Source organism: Chiloscyllium plagiosum, unplaced genomic scaffold (genome assembly GCF_037043375.1).
Source record: "Chiloscyllium plagiosum isolate Xiang-an unplaced genomic scaffold, Cpla_swu_hap1 HiC_scaffold_29, whole genome shotgun sequence".
Taxonomy (NCBI): domain Eukaryota; kingdom Metazoa; phylum Chordata; class Chondrichthyes; order Orectolobiformes; family Hemiscylliidae; genus Chiloscyllium; species Chiloscyllium plagiosum.
The window spans coordinates 7,717,726-7,743,891 of NW_028270167.1; the positions used below are offsets into that span (position 1 = coordinate 7,717,726).

Consider the following 26,166-nt stretch of genomic DNA (forward strand, 5'->3'; position numbering starts at 1 on the left):
CAGAAGTCCCATCTTTTAGATGGGATGTTCACCCAAGATGACTACTGCCTACTTGGTGGATCTGGAAGTTCCCATAACATCAATGAGTCCCTCACTTGTTTCTTAATTAACATCCCAATGAATAGATTATTTGTCCACCGTCACATTGCTGTTAGTGGGATGTTGCTGTGTTTCATGTATCATTACAGAATTATTTTGTAAAGTTCTTTGAGTTGTTTCTGTGATCATGAAAAGTGCTGTACAACGTTTAAAAAAAATCATTTATTGGATAGGGGTGTCGTTGACTAGGCCAACATTTATTGTCCATCCCAAGAGTCAACCACATTGCTGCTGTTCTGGAGTCACATGTAGGCCAGACTGGATAAGGATGGCAGGTAGTAAGTCAGATAGGGTATTCCAACAATTGACAATGGATTCATGATCATCATTGAACTCTTCATTCCAGATTTTTCGTTGAATATAAATCCCACTATCTGCTGTGGTGTGATTTGAACCTGGGTCAACCCAGAACATTACCTGCATCTCTGGATTAACAATCCAACGATAATGCCACTAGGCCATCATCTCCCCTTTCTCAAATAGAACATACTGCAGAAGCTTTGACGCTGAAATTAAAAACATAGGATGCCAGAAATACTCAACCCGTTTCACTGGCATTCTAATTGTGGTCTTTATTGTTAATTTCTTTTCTTCCAGGATTCCTTCCTCCATTGAATCCTGAAGGTGAAAGTGAGGACTGCAGATGCTGAATATTCGAGTTGAGAGTGTGTTGCTGGAAAAGCACAGCAGGTCAGGCAGCATTAGAGGAGCAGGAGAATTGACGTTTCAGGCAAAAGCCCTTCAGGAAGCCCTGATGAAGGGCTTTTGCCCGAAACGTCAATTCTCCTGCTCCTCGGATGTTGCCTGACCGGCTGTGCTTTTCCAGCATCACACTCCTAAAGGTCACTGTTCAATCCCTGGGGGCAATAGGCCCACTCCGGACAGTTGATAGCCCTAAATAGATAGTATTTGATGTTTTAGATGCAGATTTTGGGCTTAAATTGAAGAGTGAACACTGCAACTTTAACCCTGTCACTTTGTGGATGCTGCTGTTCCTTTGAAACAATTTCCATACATGTTCTGTATTGCATGAGAATGGATGGGTTAATAGCATGAGGTGAGACAACAAAATTCAAACCTTTAACAAACTTAAGCTCTGTTTATGTCCCAGGATATGCGTGCCCCTAAGCATCATTGGCGAATGGAGTGATACTGCTGGCTCCATACTGCACTCTGATCAGCTGAAACAACATTTGTTCTTCTTTTCCCTGTTTCATGGGATGTGGGCAGCAAATGCAGACCCCAAATGGGCCTGAAGGTGGAATTGGTGGCCTCCAGGAACTGCACTCCATCTGGGTCTGGGAAGGAAGTTGCACAATACACGAAGTTTTAGTATTGCAAGAACAGTTAAACTTGGGTGTGAGAGTTAGCTCAATGTGAAGGTTAATTATAGATTCCCAGCATCTATCCCCCATTGGAACCACTAAATCTGAATTGGTTATTTATCTCTTTGCTTCTGGCATGATCTGCACATCATAGTGGCAGTGATGTTTGTGGAAACAACGACAGTACCTTGTTTGCTGGTCAATCTTCTGGGGTACTGTGCTGGTGTGTGACCAGGTCTGGGCAAATGCAAGTTCCTTCAGTTTTTCCTCTTTGTCTCCTCCCCTTTTTCTTTTGTGAAGTTCACAGGGCACAGAAAACCTAAGCCTTGCTTCCCTCTGACTATGTGTCTGCTGCTGGTGCAGATCTTCTGTGTCCTTTTGGGTAACTCCTAGCTGTGCTCTTGGGTCTGTTATGGTTTGATTTTCGGGGCCACGCTCTGAAATCAGTTTTAATACAACAGCTATCCACCATGGCTGGTTCTGGGAAAGCTGTTCTGAAAGAGTGGCAGGAGCAGAGATAGCAACTTGAGGCTTGTGTGCAGGTTGTAGGCCTTTGGTGCTCAGAGTTGAAAAATGTGGTGCTGGAAAAACACAGCAGGCCAGGCAGCATCCGAGGAGCAGGAGAATCGACGGTTCGGGCTTGTGTTTTTCCAGCACCACATTTTTCAATCTGGTCTCCAGCATCTGCAGTCCTCACTTTCTCCTTTGGTGCTCAGAGCCACCTTCACCATTCAATGAGACTGTGGCTGCTCTGGCTGTGGTCTCTCTTTACCTGGCTGCCTCTCCTACCTAATTAATCTCTGACCAATCCCTTTACCTACCAAAAATCTAACAGCCTCCATCTTGAGTAAACTTTAAACACCCAGCATCCTTGCGAGTCTCTGCCACAATGCTTTTGGGAGCAAAAGAAAATCTGTTTCTCTCCATTGTAGGAGGTTTAAGAGTGAGAAGTAAATTGATTCCCTTAGTTTATGTCTTTGCCCCACAAGAGGAAACACCTTTCCAATAGGGGACAGAAATCACAGGCCTCTTCTCATCTGGGACATGGATCTAGGCACCAGATGGTTTTTGGCGTTGGTGGGTCTGATGGGAGAGGGTGCAGTTATTGGAGCTTGATGTATCCTAATCCCAGCACCTGAGCACTGGCATCTACCTTGATAAGACTCTGAGGGGATCTGAGATGTTTGAATAAACTTTTTAAAATTCATTGAAGGGATGAGGGAGTCGCTGGCTAGAGGTTGGTTAAGTAGCCCAGACCAGGTGAGGATGGTATTCCCAGGGCATTGGTGAACTAGTTGGGTTTTTTCCTGCAATCAATTCGTTCTCAACATCAGACACACAACTCCAGTTTTTTTTAAAATTGAATTCAAATTCCACCATCTTTTGAGGCAAGATTTGAACTCAGATCCCCAGAATATTATCTGGGTCTTTGCAATAACAGTCCAATCGCCTCCCCAATCAATATGCAGTTACCCTTGCCACTAAATACAGGTAAACATTTGGCTGCTTAAGTCTGGTCTTTTATTCCTCGTTTTCTTTTTTCTGAAAATTAACCTCTTGACCTCAAGGCTGTTACACCCCTCTGAAGCTGGTGGGGCTTGAAGCTGGGCCTCCTGGTTCAGAAGTATGGACACAACCACTGCACCACAAGGGCTCTAAATTAATTGGAAAACTGGTGGTGGGATTTGAACCCACGCCGCTGCAGAGATTGGACCCTGAATCCAACAGCACATCATCATGGCTGATAGTTACTGAAAGCCCAAAGCTGCAGAGGTCTGAGATGTGTTGCCGGGAGCCATTTCAGATGATGAATTGGGAGTTGCTCAACTTTGAAGTGTATTAGTTGACATGTCTTTTTTTAACATTTCCCCTACGGTGTACTAAAAAATGGCTCGTAACTATATTCCAAAATGGAAGAGGAAACACATACAAGCAGCCGTGCTTCTGCTGTAGGTGCTTACAAAGAGATTAATGAAATGGGCTTCAATCACAAATTCCGACCATACTTTATTGATGTTCTTTTATTTTCTCTTCCTCCTGCTGCCTTGTTCTACAGGAAGCTGCACAGTGGTATGAGGACCTATGGGTGCGAACTGTGTGGTAAAAGATTCCTGGACAGCTTACGGCTACGGATGCATCTGCTCTCGCATTCAGGTAATAGAGGATCACGTCGTGCCCCCCTCTCTCTTGTTTTGCGACATAAAAGAGGAATTCCTACAATTTCTTTTAAAAGTGAAGCAAGCTAGCTGTGGTGTGCTCAGTACATTGCGGTGTCTATTTCAGCTCTACTCCCCTCTCCTCCCTGCCCTGTGGCTTGTTCTGGCTGACAACACTTGTTGTTGTGGACTTGGCACTTGGCCAACCTGGGCTGACAGCCAACCCTGTGGGTACAGTATGTACAGTTAGTCTTGTGCCAAATTTGTCATAGTCTGAGGAACGAGCGAGCAGGTTTCCTGTACTGTAAACAAAACAGTTTTGATTTTTTGGCAACCAACTTGTACTTAATAGTTTGACAAAAAAAATAACAAAAACTCTGTTACAAGCAATTTTCCTGCCTTTTGCTCCTTTTATTTTGCCAAATACGTTATGTTTGTAATTGAAGGAAGTAAGAATTTGCACTCGCGTAGTACTTCTCCCGACCTCAGCTTATCCTGACGCACTTTTTAAAATTTTTCTTTTAAAAAAAACCAAGTGTGGTTGCAGTTGTACCGTAGCTTATATGCAGCAAGCTCCCAAAATGACACTGACAAGATCTCTCATTCGTTTTAATTTTTTTTAGAAAAAGCAGTTATTGGATGAGAGGCAATTGTTATAGATATGAGGGGGAGGAAGAGAAGAAGAAAGGATATGTTGTTAGGCTGCGATGAAATGAGTTGCGAAGGGTTTTGTGTGAAGCATTAATCCTGATGTCGACGAGTTGGGTTTGGTACAGGAAATACAATGTGTCATGCTCCAGTTTATCAGTGACCAATATGTCTTTGAGAGATGCTCATGCTGGGGAATCCAGCCCTTCCATACCGAAAGTGTATGCATTGAATATTGCTGATAAAAAATACTTTTGCCGAAACATTTTGTCTTGTAGTCATCACAACATTTGCAAGTATACCAATGTCGAAGGGAAAATCTTCTACAGTACAAGGAGGGTGCTGATTTTTCAGAATATCAACTCTGGCTAGTATAATCATTGCTTTGGAGAATGCACCTGTTACATGATAGCTGACAGTTAACTGTTAATCTTTGGTTAAATTTCAACTAGGCAGGTATTGCCCCGAGAAATGAACCAGAAAATGGCAGTTGCCATTTTGTTAATTTGTAACAGGCACAATTTCTGTTAGCAAAGAAGAGGGATCTGTGCATTAATATGTAATTTCCAATACATGGAAGTGAACAATACTGTGAACCCAATAATCAGTCATAAGATGGTTGTCAGTGTAATTCTTAATACACTTGGGATTATTTTGCAGATATATTCGAATCATGAAATCACATCTAACATTGGACACTGTTTTGTGTTTTTCAAGTGCAGACCGGTCTTATGTGGTCAGTCCCTTTTTGAAATCACTTACTGATATCCGTACTTCGTATAATATAAAAATAATGAACGTATTATTGTTTATGTTCAGGTGGAAAGCTTTGCATCTGAATCTAACTTTGCTAGATCCTTTCTCCACTACTTTATCGTTCAAACATCTCTTTTGTGTCCAGATATCTTTTTAGATTTTGTACACCTGTCTCATCAAAGGCTTAACATTAATGTTGGTTTTTGAAACCAATGTTGGTGCCTCCTGTCACAGATCTCTGAGAAACGCTGTCACAGTTGCAAGAAGAGTAAACAATAACTGGAACATCAACTGGTCTATCTTTCTCGTTCCTGCCCCCCACATCCCTATAGTTCAACCACCCCACATGAAATTTAAACGGGTAAGCTGTGTGGTCAGATTGAGGGAGACCTCTCCTGGGTGAGACCTGAGAATTTGGGTCTGAGGGGAAAAGTGGCACTATAATCAAAGTTTACTGGAAGAATTAAAATCCCCAGTGAAAGGTGAGTGGGAGAGGAAACAAGGTGTGGATCGGGAAGTCTACCCGCACTGAGACCTTTGGAGGTGTGGCATTGTAAGTGCAGGGGAAGTAGATTAGTGATCAGGTTTGGCCAGTCTGTCTGGTCAGTAAAGTGCATGTTGGGTATTTGGATTATTTAACCTTCAGCTTTTATTTTCTCCCTCTCTAAGGAATTTGTTTGATTTTCATAGTAAGTCCATTCTTATTTTAAGGCCATTTTAGCATTATGGAATGGCAGGTCAGACAGGCCAAGTTGAGTGTACATATCTAGAATGTGTGAAGTCATGGATGTACCACATGCCCCAGATGAACACATTTGAGGGAAGTGTCACCAGCTGCTTGAGCTCTGGGTTTCTGAACTTGAACAGCTGTACATCAGAAAGGTAAAGGATGGCACTGATAGCATGTACAGGGAGGTGGTCACACCTCTGATTTTATAAGTGTACAGCCAGAGAGGGAAACGGCAATGTCCAGGCAGTTGAAGAAAACCAGATAAATAAGGAATCCCGTGAGTCCATCATGTTTGCTAATCCGTATTCCATTTTGGAAATCCGTGAGCATGAGCGTTCCTCAGGAGCGTATCCACAGCCAAGCCCTGAGCACCACCAGTGATTCAGCAGGAGGGAGGAGAATGGAAAACTAGTGATGAAAGGGGATTCAATGACCAGGGAATCAAAAAGGCATTTATTTGGCTGTAAACATGACTCTCAATGATGTGTTACCTTCCTAGTGCCAGGATGAAGGATACCATGGAATGTCCACTAGATGTTCTTCTGAGGGGGTGGGGTGGGGGGCACAAAATCAGCCTGAAATTATGGCACACATTGGTACCAACGACACACGGAATAGGGATGAGGTCCTGAAAGCAGATTTCAGGGTTGAGAAAGGAAATTGAAAAGCAGGACCTCAAAACAACAGTAACGTCAGGATTGCTAGTGATCCATGAGACCAGGAGGATTGATTGAATGTGCAACTGGAGAGCTGCTATAGGAGAGTGGGAATTGATTAGTGAGGAGTTGGGAATGGGTTCTGGGTCAGGGCAGGTGGAACTGTAAAGTTGGACAGATTACTTCTTAACTGGACTGGGGTTGAGTTTTGCTAGAAATTTGTTAGTGCACTTAGGGTGAATTTAAACAGGGAGTGGGAATCTCCAGGGTAAGCCAAATTGAATGGCAGTGAAGTTGGTAACAGGAAGTTGAAAAGCTGGAGGGAGACAAGAAGACAGAGTAATAAGGTTGAGCATTGAGTACATTGTGAAAGTGGAATGCTGTTAATGAGACACAGTTACAGATACTCCCTGAATGCTTGCATCATTCACATGAAGGTAAGTGATCTAAAGGCACAAATAGAGAGAGATGGGTGTGATCTAATTGCTAATGCAGAAATATGGCTGCACAGTGACCAGGACTGGGTACTGAATGTTCAAGGATAGTCAACATTTGGGGAAGAGGGATAAAAAGGAAGCAAATTTGCACTGATGATAATGGATGAGGATAAGTATGTTAGTAAGCGAGGCTCTGAGATCAAAAGAACAATGGGTGGAACTACGAAACAGCAAGGGTCAGTAGATATTGGTTGGAGTTCATAATAGGCCACAAATAGTTGTGGTAGGGTTGGGCCTGGCATTAATCAGGAGATGATTGAAGTATGTAGCATGACTAACAGTTGTCATGAATGACTTTGATCTGCATACAGACTGCGTAAACGAATTGAGCACTAAAGCAGTGTGTTTCTGATGTGTGTTAGAGCTGGGGTTTTTTCTTGGAGTAGTATGTAGAACCAACTGGAGGACAGGCTATTTTTGATCTATTATTGTATAATGTAGAAGGACGAGTTAACCATTTTCTTGAAAAGAACCTAGGGGATGAGTGATCACAATATGATAGAATTCAGACATTGTTGCAAAGGAGGTGGTTCACTCTGATGCAAGAGTGTTAAATTTGAATAGGGGCAATTATAAAGATATGAAACACAAATTAGTTCAGATAGTTTTGGAAAATGCATTAAAAGGTGTGACTGTACATAGGCAATGGATAGACATTAAAGAATATTAAATGGTTTACAGCAACCACACATTCCATATGTTCTGTATATTCCCATGCATTCCTTCAAGAAGAAAAAATCCATGAAAAGTCATTCAACTGTGGCCAAAATTCAGCATTGAATAAGCATAAAAGAAGGCCTATAAAGTTGCCATCAATAGCAGTGATTCTGAGGTTCTGAATGTTTGCTCGCTGAGCTAGAAGGTTCATTTTTAGACATTTCCTTACCATACACACCACGCTTCTACAGATTACCCAAAATTCACAAACCAGTAACCCCCCCCCTCAGACCTATAGTCTCACTACCTGGAACACCAACGTACAGATTAGCCAAGGAGCTACACCAAAGACTAAAACACTTGGTCGAGGACTGTCACCACTCCATCCACTCCACCCAAGAATTTCTGAACATCAAAGACACCAAGATAGAAGAGGATGAAATAATGGTCTCCTTTGACGTAACAGCCCTGTTCACATCCATCAACATTAACTTGGCCAAGGAAACACTGACTACACTGTTGGAAGAACCAAAGACATACATCAAACACTACCAACTTCATCAGCAAGGACAGTATCATCTATGTCTTGGCACTGTCAATAACAAAACCTACAATTAAACAAATGGAACACTCGCGGGATTTCCAATCTCAGCAGAGGCAGTAATGCAGGGACTTGAACAACCATCCAACCTTAACTTTGGGTCCACTATGTGGGTGACACCTTGTCATCACTAAACGAAACAAACTAGAGGAAACCTTCAGGACCATCAATAATATCCTTATTAGCATAAAATTCACTAACGGGGAGGAAAACAACAACAAACTGCGATTCCCAGATGTTGCAGTAGAGCGAATAGCCAATGGGGAACTTTCAACTAGCGTCTACAGGTAAACAACACATCCGGACCAAATATTGAACTACAGAGGCAATCATCCCAACATCCACAAACGAAGCTGCATTAGAACATTATTTCAATGAGCCACCACACACTGCAGCACAGAGGAACTACACAGAGCAGAGGAAAACTACCTAAACAGTGTATTCAAAAAGAACAGGTACCCAATGGACACAGTCTGCTGATTCCTCGGCAACAAACCCAAATAAACAGATAAAATGCATACAGAAACCCAAGCCACTCTCCCCTCCATCAAAGGCATCTCAGAAATGACTGCCAGACTACTCAGACACCTTGGCATCATGGTAGCCTAGTGTGGTGGTTTCTACCAACACACTAAAATTACAGCTAATGAACTTGAAAGACTCCATATAGACAAGAAGCAAAACTAATGTCATTTACAAAATAACTTGTAAGAACTTTAACAAACCCTACATTGGACAAACAGGCAGAAAACTAGCCAACAGGATACATGAACATCAACGAGCCACTAAAAGACATGACCCACTCTCATGCATATCCTGTCATATGGATGAGGAAGGACACCACTTTGACTGGGAAAACACATCCATCCTAGGACAAGCCAAACAGAGACATGCATGAGAATTCCTAGAAGCATCGCATTCGAACTGGAACTCTATCAACAAACACATTGACTTGGACCCCATCTACCACCCCTTGAGAAAAAGAACAGGAAATGACACCGCCACAAGAACTGACATCACAACAGGAAATGACATCACCAACCCAAGGAAACATAAACACAAATATAAAGTGGGTCACTATGACACCAGTGCTTCATTCAGAGGCTCATTGATGATGATAACTAGTAAGGTGACGAAATGTCTGAAAATGAACCTTCCAGCTCAGCGAGCAAACTTACATCCAGAATCCCAACATGAGCTACTAATCTTCTCAAAACTCACTAGTGATTCTGAGGTATGGGAGGTTTATGGAATACAACAAAGGAGGACCAAGCAACAGATCCGGAGAAGGAGAGTAGGATATCAATGCAACCTCGCAGCACAAACCTCATAGGTACATAAAAAGGAAACATTTTGGCTTTGAGAAGTATAAGTCCATTGCAGGCAGAGTCTGGAGAATGTATCATGGGCCTAGCGAAATGGCAGGGTAGCTTTGCACCTGTTTTTGCTGAGGACAATACCAGACATCTCCCGAAACTAGAGATCCAACTGAGTGGGGAGAAAGGAATTGAAGGAAATTAGCATTCGCAAGATGGTTGAACTAGAGAAGTTAATGGAGCTGAAGGTTGATAAATTCTTAGGATCTGATGCTCTGCATGCCAGAAATTGCAGGAGGTGGCTATAGAGGTAATTGATTCTAGATTCGAGAATAGTTTCTGCAGGTTGGAAAGTAGCAAATGTATATCCCTGTTCAAGAATGGAATGAGAGAGAAACTCATCGACCACAGACATGTTAGCATTACACCAGTTGGGAAATTGTACAATCTGTTATAAAGGATGGGATACATGGGCACCTGACTGGGTGTAGTCAACACGGATTTGTGAATGGGGAGTTGTTTGATGAACCTGGAGGTCCATGAATATATTATGAACGCATTTCACAAAGGAGAGCTGCTGGATGCAGTGAACTTATTATTCAGGTTTTTTGATAATGTTGCCCACAGTTGGTGGGGTTTGGAAAGTTAAAGCACATGGGATAGGAGGTAATGTGTTGACATGGATTAATAACTTGTTGACTGATGGAAAGCCGTAGGAATGAATGGATCATTGTCACGTTGGCAGACTGAAGCGAGTAGGGCACCACAAAAATTGTTGCTCTCAGCCCCAGCTATTTACAGTACAGTACATTCATTTGGAGGTGAACACCAAATGTAATATTTCCAAATTTGTGGCTGATACAAGTTAATCGGGAATATCTGTTGTGTGAGGGACATGCAAATTATTTCAGGAGGATTTTGACACTTGGTGAATGGGCAAGAACCTGGCAGATTGAATATAATGTGAAAAGATGAGGTTATTCACTTCAGGAGAAACAGATGTGCAGAGTAATTCTTGGTGAGAGGTTGGAATGTTTAGATATACAAAAGATCTTCAATAAATTACTGAAGACTAACATGCAGGTGCAGCGAGCTATTAGGAAAGCAAATTTTTTTCTTGCAAGAGGATTTGAGTAAGGAGTAGTGAAGGCTTGCTTCAAATGTATACGAACTTGGTGAGACTACACTTGGAGCACTGTGCGAATTTTAGTCTCCTTATCCCAGGGAAACATATTATTGCGACAGAGCGAGTACAAAAAAGATTCATCTGACTTGTTCCCGGGATGTTGGGATTGTCCTATGAATAGAGAATTGGCAAACTGAACTTGCTAGGGAATCTTGAACTAGGTGGCATAATTTAAAAATAAGGCAGATGCCACATGGGTCTGAGATGGGACATGTTTTTACTAAGAGGGTTGTGAATCTTGGAATTTCTGACCACCAATGACTATGGAAACTCAGTATTTGAGTATGTTTAAGGTAGAGATTGATAGACTTCTGATCATCAGTGGGTAGCTATGGGCATGGAATGGGTAAAAGGCATTGAATAGTGGGGTAAGCCTGACTGCCTGAGTGGTCTGCCCCGTTCCTGTTGTCAAGAGGTTTGGTGTCTTGAGTCCAATCCTGTTGAGAGTGATATATAGTTTTACAATAGCATTTCCCATGGGAGGTGGTGGCATAACCATAGTGTCACTGGCTCAATCATCCATTAGCTGGGCAGGTGATTCACTGGCCAGGCCAGTGCTCTAGAAGTATGGGTTCAAAAGATGCAAAAGTAGCTGTTGGGATTTGAGTTCTACTAATAAAACTGCTCTTGGAGATTAGATTTCATAAAACTACCATCCATTGACGTAAATACTCATCAAGTTCACTATTGTCCTTCAGTGTCGGAAATTTGCTGTCCTTTCCTGGTCTGACCTACATTTGGCTCCAGAACAATGTGGTTGACTTGGCACTGGTCTGTTAAACGGCTGTGAAGGCCATTCAGTTCAAAGGTAATGGGAGGTGGGCACCAAAGGTTGACCTTGGCAGAGACACCATATCCCTTTAAGAAGGAAGGAAAAAAATGGCTTCAGCTCGATTACTTGTGGCAACGTCATTTGAAATTCTGAAAATCTGAAGGCTTAGTAAGTTTTTGGAAATGATTAGCTACCTCTTGTTCACGTTTGAGGTTGTTACATGTGTTTTATTTGAAGGGAAGATTCTCTGATTTGCCTTTTGGGCATCAAGCAGCTGTTTTCTCCTTAAAATATTTCTTTATCTTTTTGGGAATTATTCTGGCTGCAGCTTTTCTGTACTCTTTGCTACTGACTACACCTTCCATATGGTATCTGGAAATGAAGACTCATTACGTCTCCTGCTTTCTCTCATTTTCCTCAAGTGGCAAATAGAGTTAATTAAAACCTACCTTCTCCTTCCTTCTCCATATAATTTCAGATGGCCAAACCCATTTCAATTTTCTTCACACCACTTACACTTATTACTTTCAGTAATCATAGAATCATAGAGATGTACAGCATGGAAACAGACCCTTCCGTCCAACCTGTCCATGCCGACCAGATATCCCAACCCAATCTAGTCCCACCTGCCAGCACCTGGCCCATATCCCTCCAAACCCTTCCTATTCATATACCCATCCAAATGCCTCTTAAATGTTGCAGTTGTACCAGCCTCCACCACTTCCTCTGACAGCTCATTCCATACATATACCAGCTTCTGCATGAAAAAGTTGCCCTTCGGTCCTTTTCATATCTTTCCCCTCTCAAACTTAACTATGCCCTCTAGTTCTGGACTCCCTGACCCCAGGGAAAGGAGTTTGTCTATTTATCCTATCCATGCCCCTCCCTTAAGGTTCCTCCCAGGCACCCCACACCATCCTGACTTTTGATTAGATTTATTATTGTCACATGTACGTAAGTAAAATGAAACGTTTTGGTTTGTGTGCAGTACAGGGAGATCATGCCATACCAAAATCATAGGGTTGTTGAACAGGGCAAGGCATACAGAGTTATGGCTGCAAAGAAGGTACACAGAAAGCAAGATCAACATTAGATTTGAAATTTGTGATGTCCATTCGGAAGTCTAATAACAGCGGGAAAGAAGCTGTTCTTGAAATTGGTATGTGTGTTTAAGCTTTTGTATCTTTTGCCAAACAGAAGATGTTGGAAGAGATAACCAGGGTTGGAGAGGTCTTTGATGATGATGGTTGCCTATCTGAGGTATCGAAGTGTAGATGGAATCAATGGATGGAAAGTTGGAACTATGTCAATGTTCCTTCACTATTGCTGGGTCAAAGTTTGGAAATCCTATGTGTACCTATGCGCACCAATGACCACATTTATTTGGTGAGGGGGAGAAACATTCAAATGACCTGGTCATGCTTGGGTAAGTTCCTATCAATGTTTGAATTCAGGTTTTGAAAGTACAGAATTGTTGCCAAGCTTTGAAAGTTTTGATTTTCATCAATTCTGACAAGTATCAAGCAAATAGAATAGCATATTGAAGTCTATAGCATCAATTGTATTGTCTAATGATACTCTTATCCAAATGAGTCACATTGACGTAAATGACCTGGAATGTTTCTGCTTCCGAAGTTGGTGAAAGTCGGTACAGTCAATGAACTCAAAAGGCAGTTTGGTACAAGTTATTCTGCTATAACAGGCATTTTGTTAACGCAAATTGACGATTGGGAACACTGTTTCTAAAGTGCGAAATTTTACAACGTGTGTTGGCTATAATGTGATTACATCTCCAACACTAAGTGCACAAAGTTAAAAATCACACAACAGTGTGTTTTGTAAGTTTGTACACCTCAGTCCAACACCAGCATCTCCAAATGATGAACACTAAGTGCAACGTTTTTATAATGCGGGGTTGCATAAGAATACAACCATCATGTTAAAGAAGAACTACCTGCAAAGACATTGAGCAGAAATAATCTTCCAGGGTTATAGAGATGCTGGGAGAATATGATTGACCGGCCTGCTGTACAGTGGACCAGTGTGGATTTGATGGACCAAGCTTAAGAAGTGTCCATAGTATGATTGAAAAGTGACAGCACAGGAAGAGGCCATTCAACCACTGTGACTGTGCTGACTGAATAAAGTAGACATTGATTTTCATCTCAGTTTCTGATCCCTGATCCACCACCTTGCTAGTTCCAATGCTTCGGGTCAGGGCCAGATTCCTTTTCAGATTAACTGAGGGTTTTGTCTCGACCATCAAACTGGACAGTGAACTCGAGACACTCGTCACCCTCTGGGTGAAACTTTTAATTCTTCTACCAGCTTCTTAAGTGTGTTCCCGAGGTATTTGACCTCTGCACCAGAAAGAAGCCAATGGCCGAGCAGTATTATTGCTTGACTATTAGTCCAGAGACCCTGTGATCTCATAGTGATCCATGTCATCCTCTGGCTCCTGGATATGTGGAGGTGACTTCAGCCGCTGCTGAATTTTGAAACCTGCACCTGGAATGTGTCATGTGTCTGTGACTTCACATGCACTACAGGATGTACGCTCCACTCGGTCAAGCTGACCTGCCATTTTGCAACCTTTAAGAACTAATGATTACAACTGGCAGAGTTGAAAACTGACCAGTATTCGAGAACCTGCTCCTTCACTTGGAGTTAAGAAAGAGCCAATGGTGGAACGCTGAACGTGGAAGAAGAAAAGAACATTTCTTTCACCTCCCCCACCCCTCCTGAGCTCTTGTGTAGTTAAGAAACTCCCACTTAACAGACTGACCAAAGCAGCACTTTGTGTTGACAAGGCAGCACTTAGGGAGGCTTCTATTTAGATATTTCTTTCACGAAGCTGTTAAGTCATGCTGTAACAAACCTCCAGAGGCAGATGAGGTTTGAACCTAGGCTTATTGGTCCAGCCACCGCTGCACCACACAATCTCTTACAGTCTCTATTTATACTTTCTGAAAATGATTGATTTGCTCTTTCAAACAAAACATAGATTAAATTAAGTAACTAGCTACAGCTTCTCTCTGATCTGGTACACCCTGTCTTAAAGCATAATCAAAGATAACTTCTCCGAACTTAATTTTGTAATTCACTAAACATTAAACTTTAAAAGAAATGCTAGATTAAAAATAAAATAAAACCCTCTCTCTCAATGGTTCCCCAAACAGGTCCTGTACCTCAGGCTATTGGGTTGTCTTGTTTCTCCTATCCTTTTCTCCTGTTCCTGCAGTCTGTCCCTTCACTCAAGTTTCTCACTTAATGGGTTAAGATCGCAACTTGGGACGTTGGTCCTGAACTGAAACAGAACTGCCTTAACTGAGTGACTCCACAAGGTGTCTGTGGAGCTGGAGTCATTAACTTTGGGCCTTTAATTTGGAGAGGATCCAACTTTTGCCACTATTTTGCAAAATATAAGGCATCTGAATCCTCCTCATATGTGTTTTTTTTTTGAGAAGTTTGAGTGAAGGCCACAGCACAAGAGATTATGAAAATTGAGTAGAGTGGGAACAGTGGTGATGTAATGGTAATGTCACTGGACTGGTAAAGGAGAACCCCAGAGTAATGCTGTAGAAACTTGCATTAAGTTCTACCCTGGTAGCTGGTGGAATTGAAATTTAGTTAATAAGCCTGGAATTGTAAGCTAATCTCAGTACTGTTGTTAAGATTAAAACTCCCATTTGGTTCACTCATGCCTTTTTGGCAAAGCAGTTTAGGAATTGTTCAGTACGTCTGAACTATTTAATCCTTCACTCTCCCTGACTGAACATTGTGACTCTCTGACTCTAATCTGGCTATTTCTCCTGTAATCTTGCACATTGTTTCTATTCACATAATTATGTAAAACCCTCTTGAATGCCTCGATTGAAAACATTTTTTCCTTCTTAAATTTGCAAATTGCTTCGAATCTGTGCTTGCTTGTTCTTGATTTTGACAAGTAGAAATAGTTTCTTCCCATCTACACTCCAGACCAAACATGGTTTTTGAAAACTTCTATCAATTGTCCTCTCCATGGAAAACAGTCCCAAATTCTCCAATCTATCCTCAGAACTGATGTTTTTGTTTTTAGGAGCCATTCTTGTAAACCTCTTCAGCACTTTCTCCATCAGTTTCACATCCTTCCTGAAGTATGACCCAGAACTCTACACAACACTCTAGCTGAGATCTAACTTATGTTTTCTATAGATTCACCATAAGCTTCTTGCTCTTGTACTCTGTGGCCCTATTTATGAAGCCTTTCAATAGTGTATGTTTAATAACTGCTCTGTTTACCTGTCTCTCCACCTTTAATGACATCAGATCTTCCTGAGCATGCACACCTTTAAAAGTAGTACCTTTTACTTTGTACTCTGTATGTAATCGTTTGACCAAAAATATACCATTACATTCACTGCATTGAATTCCATTTGCCACCTGTCTGTTCATTTTTAAATGTCTTTTTGAAGTTCTACACTGTTCTCACAGTTTATAATACTTCCACGGTTTGTTTATCTGCAAACTTTGAAATGTTTCCTGTCACCGTGGTATCATTGTTAATATGTATCGAGAAACGCAAAGGTTCCAATATGGATGCCAGAGAAATTTCTGTACAAAACTTAGTCCAACCCAAAAAAACCCACTCACCATTTTTTTTGAGAGTCAGCCAATCTTGTAAACCATATTATTGCTGTTCCCTTTTAGTCCGAGAGCTCTAACTTTGACCATAAGTCTGTGTAGCACTATATCAAGTGCCTTTCATGTCCAGCATTAAGGCAATCAACACTGTCACCTCCTTTATATAAAAAAAACTTATAAATTTGTTAACCATTGTTTTCCTGATGCAATCCATACTGGTGCTGTCTAATTAAAGCTGTCTTTGTCCTCTATGCCAAATTATTATTTCTGGAAGTTTCTCCACCACCAGAGTTAACTTGATTGGATGTTTCTTGCACACTTTGACAAAGGGGATAACGTTTGTAGTTCTTCAGTTCTCTGGCACTGCTCCTAAGTACAAGGAAGACTGAACAATTATGACCAGTGTGTCACCAATTTCCAATCTCATTTCCTTCATTTTCTTTAGATGCATCTCATCTAATCCTGATGCATTTTCAACAGAAAATACTGGAAAGTTTTCTAAGACCACATAAATTTTGAATGGTTTCACAGACTGAATTTTCTCTGCCATGTTCTGGATGACCTCTGCTTCCTTGATAAAGAATTTTGGCCTTGCCCAGTCTGGCCTAGAAGAGATTCCAGACCCACAGCAATTAAATTGTTGCCTTCTACTGGCTTAGCAAACCATTCCATTTGAGGGCAATTGGGGATGAGCAACAAACGTTGGTTTTGTCCAGTGAAGCTAATCAGTGAAAGAATGTTCAAAAAGACTTGGATTGGAGAGTTGTACTTGGGAGACATTAAGGATAGATTTTTAACAAACCCTAACACTGTGTATGAGGAAGAGAGAACACCGATTCTGGTCTGTGGGCAGGTTTTGAAGAGGAACTAGCATAGGGTAGCCTTGATGTTGGCTGTAATGTAACTTCTGCTGCACTGTCCTTCAAATTTGAATCAATATGGAAAACAAAGTCCTTATCAACACATGCCAATCTTTCTCTGTTTAGACAGAGAGATTAACATTGGTATAGTGCCTGAGGTTTTTTGGAAATGTCACAGTTTGCCCTCAGATGCAGCGCTGTTATTATGTAAATGTTTTCACTATTTGGCACAAGGCAAGATCCAACAAGTCTTGACAAACCAGATCATTATCAATGTTGGTTGGAGATGGAATGTTTGCCAGGATGCTGGGAGAGAATTCTCTCCCCTTTGTCATCCCATGGGATCTTTATGATCACTATGAAGTAGATTCCATTTAAAAAAAATACACAACTCTACTTCAACCAGTGCAGCATCCCCTCAGAAGACACTGGGTGCCAGTTGAAAATTTTCTAGTTTTGGATTGTATTAAAGCACTAAATACTTTTTTTTTAGAATTAGAATCCCTAATGCGTGGGAACAGGCCCTTCAGTCCAACAAGTCCACACTGACTCTCCGACGAGTATCCCACCCAGAACCATTTCCCTATGTTTATTCCTGATTCAAGCACCTAAACTACACATCCCTGAACACAATGGACAATATAGCATGGCTAATTCATCTAAACTGCACATCTTTGGATTGTGGGAGGAAACAGGAGCAAACCCACGCAGATATGGGGAGAATGTGCAAACTCCACACACAGTAGCCCGAGATTAGAATTGAACCCAGGTGCCCGCAAGCCACTGTGCCGCCCTGATTTTGTTGTAATCTTGATGTGATAGTTGGTAATCCCATCACTTAAACTGCCTCAAATATTGAGCACGATTAGAATCTGTTTTTAAAAAAAAAAGTGAGTTTAATTTTCTTTTTAAGGATTTGCAGGTGCGTGTGATTGATTAAAGAATGCATTGTTAACATTTTGGTTCATTTTTCATCTACGGATTGGATTTGACTTGGTATCTGTTCGTCCCATGTGTTGTCTTATCGTAACATAAATTTCTAGTGGCTTGTGACATCAGAAAGGTCATGTCGTCCATCACTGACTCTCCATACCCTTTTAATCTTCATGCCCTGTGGGTAGATGAATTATGCTTCTGTTAACTGAAGCAGAAGGTTGTTAATGAATCGTACTGTAGGTGTTGAATATTCAAGTATTGCCTTTAGATAATGCTCATTCTGCCCTGTTTGCTAGAGTTGAATTTTGTATTAGGTCCCATTTTAACCAAGTTGCAATATTTTAATGCACGGTAATGTACAGAGCTAGTAATTCAACTAAGGGATTACTTTTTGGCCATTTATCAGCCAGTGGTTTACAATGAGGTTCCCATTGCTGAATTCCTGAAGAAGGGCTTATGCCCGAAACGTCGATTCTCCTGTTCGTTGGATGCTGCCTGACCTGCGCTTCTCCAGCAACACATTTTCAGCTCTGATCTCCAGCATCTGCAGTCCTCACTTTCTCCTCCAATGAGGTTCCCATGTTAATTTCATATATTCTGTTGATAACAATAGGCGATTTAAACTAAAGGAGTTGGGAGAGACAGTGACATGGTGTTAATGTCACTAGTATTCCAGACCTCAAGTCCGAAGTTCTGGAGGCATGGATTCAGATCCTATTATGGCACAGAGTGAAATTTGAATTCACTAAAATCTGGAATAAAGAACTGGCCTAATGGCAACCATGTGACCACTATCGATTGTGGTAAACACTGGTCTGGTTCACTAATGTCCTTTAGAGAAGGGAATCTGATGTCCTTCCATGTCTGGCCTACATGTGACTCTAATATGGTTGATCCTTAAGTAGGGATGGGCAATAAATACTGGCCTAGCCATATCCCATGAACGGATTAAAAGAAGTTGGTGCTTCAGGATATCTGTTGAGAGCATGTCGGACAGTCGAGCAGGTTTCTTCACTGGGTGGAGGCTGTGGAGGCCAGGTCACTGAATATATTTAAGAAAGAAACCAATTTGGGAAATGAGCAATGGTGTGGTGTTGAGATTAGATTACTTAGTGTGGAAACAGGCCCTTCGGCCCAACAAGTCCATACCAACCCTCCGAAGAGCAATTCACCCAGACCCATTCTCCTACATTTACCCCTTCACCTAACACTCTGGGCAATTTAGCATGGCCAATTCGCCTAACCCGCACATTTTTGTACTGTGGGAGGAAACCGGAGCACCCGGAGGAAACCCACGCTGACACGGGGAGAATGTGCAAACTCCACACAGTCAGTCGCCTGAGGCGGGAATTGAACCCGGGTCTTGGCGCTGTGAAGCAGCAGTGCTAACCACTGAGCCACCGTGTCGCCCCAAAGATGTTGGATGGGGTTGGTGCTCCAAACAGCTTAATGCTTGTTTTTTTCTCTAAATTTATATCAATATAGTGAGCAACTTGGGGTGCAGAACAATGGGGTGTAGCTTTAAAATTTGAGCTGAGATATTTAGGTAGGACTCCTTCACATAAAGGATAGTGAGGATCTAGAATACATTTTCTCCATGCTAAAAGAAAATGCGACTGAAGCAGTGAGTCAAATGAAAATTCCTAAAAACTGCCAGGTATTTGAGAGTTGACAGAACCAGACCAGCTATGCCCCAATAGAATGGCTAGTGGTAATAAATACCCTCCCACTGTTCCTGAGATGTTGGAAATGTGAATTGTCTGGAGCTTGGTTTGGTTCCGGAGAAAACAGAGTCCCTGCCACACAAGCCCTGCTTTCTTGATACATTGTGTAACTTAATACACACTTATCAGCTTGGTGCAGGAGCTTACTACATTTATACTAGCTAATGTTCGGAGCTACCTGGCCTGAACAACTTGCAGTGATATAGCACATTTTCACAAAAGCATCTCCAGGTACTTCGCAGATGTGCAATCAGCAAGAATTTGAGATTGAGTGATGAAAAGTGAGGTTAGGATCAGGTATGACCAAAAGCTAGATTTTCAGCGAAGTCTTTAGGGACTGGAAGTGGAGGTTGGGATGTTTAGAGCTAATGGTGAGGTAAAGAAAATGGATTTTTGTTTCCTGGAATTCCCTCCCTAACAGCATTGTGGGTCATCTCACGGCAGGTGGACTGCAACGGTTCAAAAAGGCAGCTCACCATCACCTTCTCAAGGTGCAGCTAGGGACAGGTAATAAATGCTGGCCAGTGACACCCACATCCCACATAATAAGTTTTAAAAAAGCTGAGATAGCTTCAAGGGTTGGAGAGGGGAAGGGGTTGAGATGTGTGGGGCACTTGCAGTGAAGGAGCAGCCTGCCAAATGGTGCAGTTAGAACACAGCTTGCAATTGACCATGAGAGTTCTGCAAGAGTACACTTTCATGCATGAAATCCACTAGTCACCTACCAGCAGATGACCGAGCTTAATACTTTGCCAGTGAAACAATGCCATACCTATGAACCATAACCTGCTGTGATTAAGGCTTTTGCAGAACCTTTCAGCACTCTGATTAGACAGACACTGATAGCTCATTGGCAGCTCATTTGTGTCTTTGCAGATCTTGGGCACTTATTAAACAACTTGTGACATTCTGTCTCCAAGTGGATAGCGTAACACTAATCTTCACATCTGTAGAAAGCATGTTGCCTGTCGCCAACTTAAGCTTATGACTAATTTCAATTGAACTGATGTTGCACTAGCCAGACTCTTGGAGTGTTATATTTTAAATGAAACCAGCAGTGAATTTTGTCTTTTGAATGATTTATTTCCCTCAAGGCGCTATCTATAATTGTCATCCCCTTCACAAAAGTACAAAGTGTACTCTCTTCCCTGCCCTGACTCCATAACTGTTGCACTGAGCAGTCCTGTCACTGGTTATTTAGTTCATTGACGAAATATATAAAATAAATCATCAAGTCAACATACTTTTAATTATGTGCCAACCAACATGCTACATGATGTTCTCTTTGTCTTGTCAACGCTAATTGTCTCCATAACCAACACTGTTTGTATCAGCGTATCATCTCCCTGTTGGACAACTCAAAGTATGTTCTCTGGATCTTGATCATTACCCTTGAACTTATCAAGTAGCAGAGCAGGCTCATCAGGCTTTATTACTGTCTTTTTAAAAATGTTCTTACACATTCCCAGTCTAAAAGGATGAAATTTGTAGCTTTGGGTGTTTTACACATCAAGGATTGGTGTAAACGCAGTTGAATTGAATAGAATTGGAGCACTTAACTTTAAGCACCCAGTATCCAAATCAAGTATTGTTTGGAGGTAATGGACGACATGTGAAGATGACATGTGGGAGAAGATCTTTTTTACAGTCTAACTCATCCAACACAGCTGTGATGCTTTATAAATTTCAGAACAGGAGAATCCTTAAGCCTGTTACCCAACCCCCCCAGTTCATTGGGGTAATCTCTTAATCACAAAATAACTCTGTATACCTGTCCTTGCCCTGTGTACTTAAAGCTCTGTGGGTAACAGAAATCTCTCAATCTTCAATTTAAAATTAAGGTTGATCTAGCATTGCCATTTGTGGAAGAGAGTTCAAACTTTCTGTCACTGCTTGAGTGTAGATTTGTTTCCTGGCGTCATTCCTGAAAGGTCTGGTTCCAAGTTTTAGATGCACTGCTCAGTCCAAAACCTTTCTTCCCATAATAGCAGAAATACTTTCAATCTTGCCCTATCTGGTCCCTTTAGTATCGTAACAACTTTGATCAATTTAGCCTTTTCACATTCCTAACTTATAAGAAATTCAAACTTGGTTGGCATAGTCTCTTGAAGTGTGCACTTTGAAGTTCAGGTGGTGTTCCAGTAAACCTGTGCCACACTCCTTCCAAGCATGATGGATCTACTCTTCCTACAGTGTAGTGTGCTGAACAGTTCAGAGTGACGCCAGGGACTGTCTAACCAGGTTTCTGTAGAGCTTAGACATAATTCTACGAACTTGACGTCTATTCCTCTCCATAGATTGGAAATGTTGACCTACCATTTTTTGGTTACATTTTGTATCTCTACCTGATACAACAGGACCACAACTATGTTAGGGAAGGAGTTCCTGGGTTTGATCCATCGACACTGAAGGAATGGCACTGTATTTCCAAGTCAGGATCATGAGTGACTTGGAGATGATGGTGTTCCCATGTATTAGCTGCCCTTGTCCTTGTGGGTGGTAATGGTTGTATGTTTGAGGAACCCATTGAAGGAACCTTGGTGAATGGTTCCAGTGTATGTTGTGGATGATGCACACTGCTGCTATTGTGCTGTGATGGAGGGAGAGAATGCTGAAGGTAGTGGGCATGGTGCTGATCAACTGGGCTGCTCCTGGATGGGGTGCAGTTCCTTGAGTGTTGTTGGAGCTGCACCCATCCAGGCAAGTGGGGAGTATTCCATCACACTCCTGACCTGTGGTTTCTAGATGGTGGACAGGCTTTGGGGAGTCAGGAGCTGAATTAATTGCTGCTGTCCACCATCTACAAACCACAGGTCAGGAGTGTGATGGAATACTCCCCACTTGTCTGGATGGGTGCAGCTCCAACAACACTCCCACTATGAACTGGGTTCAAGGGCTAAACCCATTTCTTACATTGTTGGAAATAGTTCTCTCCTTGATTTGGGTTTAGATTGGGACTAAGATGCAGGGAGAATTTGTTTCTAATTTCCCTGGTTGCTAGGTTGCCAAGCCTTTTGCCATTTCAAAATCTAGGGAACGTTGGTTGACTTTTTGAGTGATCTCTTCACTGCCCTGTTAACTGCTGCTGTAGCCTTGGGTGCCACCACAAAATGGGGAGTTAGCTATATTTCCTACAGAGAAGGTAATTACTCGGGGAACCGTGGGGCTGTTCAAATAAACAGGAAACATCAGGCTAGTAACTCGCCATGAAGTTTAATCATAACGTCACAACGTTTTGGAGGTGAATCAGCTTAAGTTGAAATGCATTGACTTTTAAGTCAAATAGTTTCCTCCTGTCCACTGAACCATTTGTCTTTGCTACAAGAATTCTTTCTCCTTCTCTCCTCTTTGCCTCGGCCAATTTCTTCTCTCATGTCTCTCCAACCTGATGAGCACACCCCATGAATGAATATTCCAGGCGAATTGACTGTGAAGAGCTTTGGCAGAGCTTTGATCTCGTCCTCATTTTGGGGCCACACAGGTTTTTCCAGAGACAGTTGTTGATGTAGAGCAAGAGCTTTGCATTTTATTTTCTTTGTATCTGCGTGGCTCGGTGTGAAACACACACATTGGTCTGAGTCAGAAAATTTATGGGCACAAAGTCCCAGGTCAGAGACCTGAGCAGAAAAATCCAAGCTGACCTCCGGTGGAATACCGAGAGTGGGATGGAATTCCTGAGATGCTGTCTTTCAAATGTACTGTTACAACCTGCCCAGTACCTCAAGTAGGTGGCTGGAAGATCCCTTGGCACAATATCCAAGGTGAAGGGGGTATGTTATCCCCTTGTCTGGACAACTTTTCTCCTTCAGTCAACATGCCCTGATGAAGGGCTTATGCCCGAAATGTTGATTCTCGTGCTCCTTGGAAGCTGCCTGACTTGCTGTGCTTTTCCAAACACCACATTCTCGATTCTGATCTCTAGCATCTGCAGTCCTCACTTGCTCATAGCCGAAAATAGGTGACCTGATTGTTGCCCACTTTGCTGTTTGTGAGAGTTTGCTGTGTGCAAATTGGTTACCACATTTTGTAATGTTACCCACAGTCACCGCACTTCAGAAGTCAACCCTTGGCCTGTGAATCACCTTGTGTCGTGTGGTGGTTCTGAAGGGTGCTACATAATGCAAGTTTTTTGTTAATTTTCCCCTTTTCCTGTGTCTGCAGCCCGGTGAGGAGGATCGTACTAGATTCAATGCTTCACACTGTCCACCACACACCCCTTCCTCTCTGCCACTGAACTGTGCCACAGCATTCTGTGAATGCAAGCAAGTGGGACCCATTTTCATGATAGCATTAAATGTTTACATCCGCTTTTTATCCTTTTTAAGCATTCCCTTCAGAAGTAATGTAAATATTGCCTTGCTCCTTCATATTTTCTTTTAACGGGAGTGTGTGCTTGGAATAAACCAAAGGCTCCTTTTCAATTTGGCTGTGATTCAGCCATATCCTTGGAATGATGTCATAGGCTGCTGGTGGATCTGAATGTTCAGCCAGCATTCAGTGGAGTTTATGACAGCTCACAGCTGTGCACAGGAACATGGTGTACCAAGCCGAAATTAATCAGCTTCAAGAGATCCAAAGCAGGACTACTGGAAAAAGAGGAGAGGGGGAGGGAAACGAAGGAATAGAATTAGTGACACTCAAGTCCTCTGCCCTCCTTTTATAAATTATACATCACACAAAACAAACCTGGACATGGCCTGAAGTGGCAGTTTTGAAGGCAAAATAAAACAGATCAGCCCTTAACACCACCCCCCTTCTCTTCATCGTCCCAACCTGCAGCTTCTGTTTTGGCTGCTGTTGAGAGCAGTGATGATAATTTAAATCCGATTGTTGCTAAGAAGCAAGGGTTTTGCATGTAATGTGGTGATTTGTTATTCAGCTCGGCACTCCTGTGTGCCTCTCTTTCTCTCTGTGTCTCTCTTTCTCTCTTTTTCTCTCTCTGTCTGTCTGTCTCTCTCTCTCTCTCTCTCTCTCTCTCTGATTTTTACATGCAGCACAGAGGACATTGTTGAGCTGTTGAATGGATGCGGTAGTGCCTTTTGGCTGCTGTAAGCTCTTTGGGGCAGTGCACTGCATTGTGTGCCCTGATGCAGCCATAAGCCCATTCCTTCCTGGACTCGATGCATTTTCTTTTTATTTAAGTTTGCTGAGCTGTCAGCGAGTTTTTGGTGTGCATGCAACCGATTCAATAACATTGGGAGCTTCACTTTCAAAGTAAGGTGCTTGCAGTGCTCCTACATGTGTAAACGGTTTGTGATTTTGTTTTTCCTCTTTTTTTTTCCTCCCTGCACTGACCCCCTCAAACCCCACCCATGCCAATGACTACTTTCTCTCTCTTACTGAAGGGTTTGAACAGGGCATGCTTGCTTGGGCACTGGCTGCTGCTACCCAAGTGGCCATTCTGCCAACGGTGACACAATACTGGCAGGATACCAAAAGCTGAGGACACATGGGCCATGTCTAATGCTATTGCTGCCCAACTGGATCACTGGCTGGGATTGGGAATACTCCCCCTCTTGCCCTTCCTATTTTGCTTATGCACCGTGTTAACTGGCACTGAAGATTTCACATAAAGATATGAACTAAAAGTGTTTGTTTCTGTGCCTAATTGTTTTCCTTGCATAATGCATGAATAGAGTTAGACTGCACAGTATAGGGTCCCATTAAGTAATGATTTGATAACAGCGCCTTTAATGAGTAATCGTTCGACAGATTGCACAGATGTTCAGAGCAGAGGAGGAGGTGGCACATCAGTTGGTACCACGTTCTGGTCAACATATAACATGCAAAATATCATGTGCACCCCACCCCCCAGCTTGTGGACAAGTCCAAAGCATTTTTGGCCATTTTCCAATCCATGTGCTTGCAATGCATCTCTGGCGGCTTTCAATTCCTTTATTTACAACTTTTCATGCCAACCTTCCCCCTACAACCCCCTCATCTCCAGAGTTTTCTTTTCTCAATGACCTCAACCAGTCATATTATCCAACCACCAAGGACAAGCTGATGCAAAATAACTCCTCATTTGACATATGATCTTCTTACCTGTGGTTTCTTTTCCTCTCATACCTCTGTCTCTCTCCTGCTGTTTCTCTTATACCTACAATTGTAGGAGGATGCAGCACAGAAGCAGATAATTTTGTCTTCTGTGGCTGTGCCAAAGTTTTGAATGAACTATCTAAATGTTGCCTCGCCCACTGCCCTGCAACTTTTTCCCATGCAAGGCCTGGTTGAGTTTTGCTTTTATGCAAGTTAATTTCAAGTCTGCTTGCACAATTCTTTCAGACTGTACATTGCAGATTGTGTAATTTCTTTACTCCTCATGGCACTTCTGATTCACTTGCCAATTGTTTTGAATCTGTCATTCTGGTAATCCACTCCTGGAAGTGGTTACTCCCTGCCTGTTTGACCTAAGGTTACGAATGAAGTTTGGACTGATCTCTGAAAGATCCCCTGCTTCATCTAACCAACTGGCCTTTGCTATCTGAGTTTATTTTTTATAACCAACTGTGAGCAGTCTTAGCTCTAATACTGAAGGAACGATATCATTTCATTGGAGGCAGCTGAGAGAAAGTTCACTAGGATGATCTTTGTATGGAGGACTGGTCTTTAACTTTTGAGCAA

At 42.2% G+C, this 26,166-nt stretch overlaps 1 protein-coding gene across 5 annotated transcripts in view; it reads left to right on the forward strand.

Annotated features, from left to right (window-relative positions):
- The window catches only part of zbtb16a (zinc finger and BTB domain containing 16a), a 276,188-nt gene that overhangs the window by 112,587 nt on the left and 137,435 nt on the right, over window positions 1-26,166 (forward strand). For all 5 annotated transcript variants that reach the window (XM_043676535.2, XM_043676534.2, XM_043676533.2 and 2 more), the window contains exon 3: window positions 3,481-3,578. In XM_043676535.2, coding sequence (XP_043532470.1) covers window positions 3,481-3,578 — 98 coding nt within the window. The remainder of the gene's footprint in view (window positions 1-3,480; window positions 3,579-26,166) is intronic.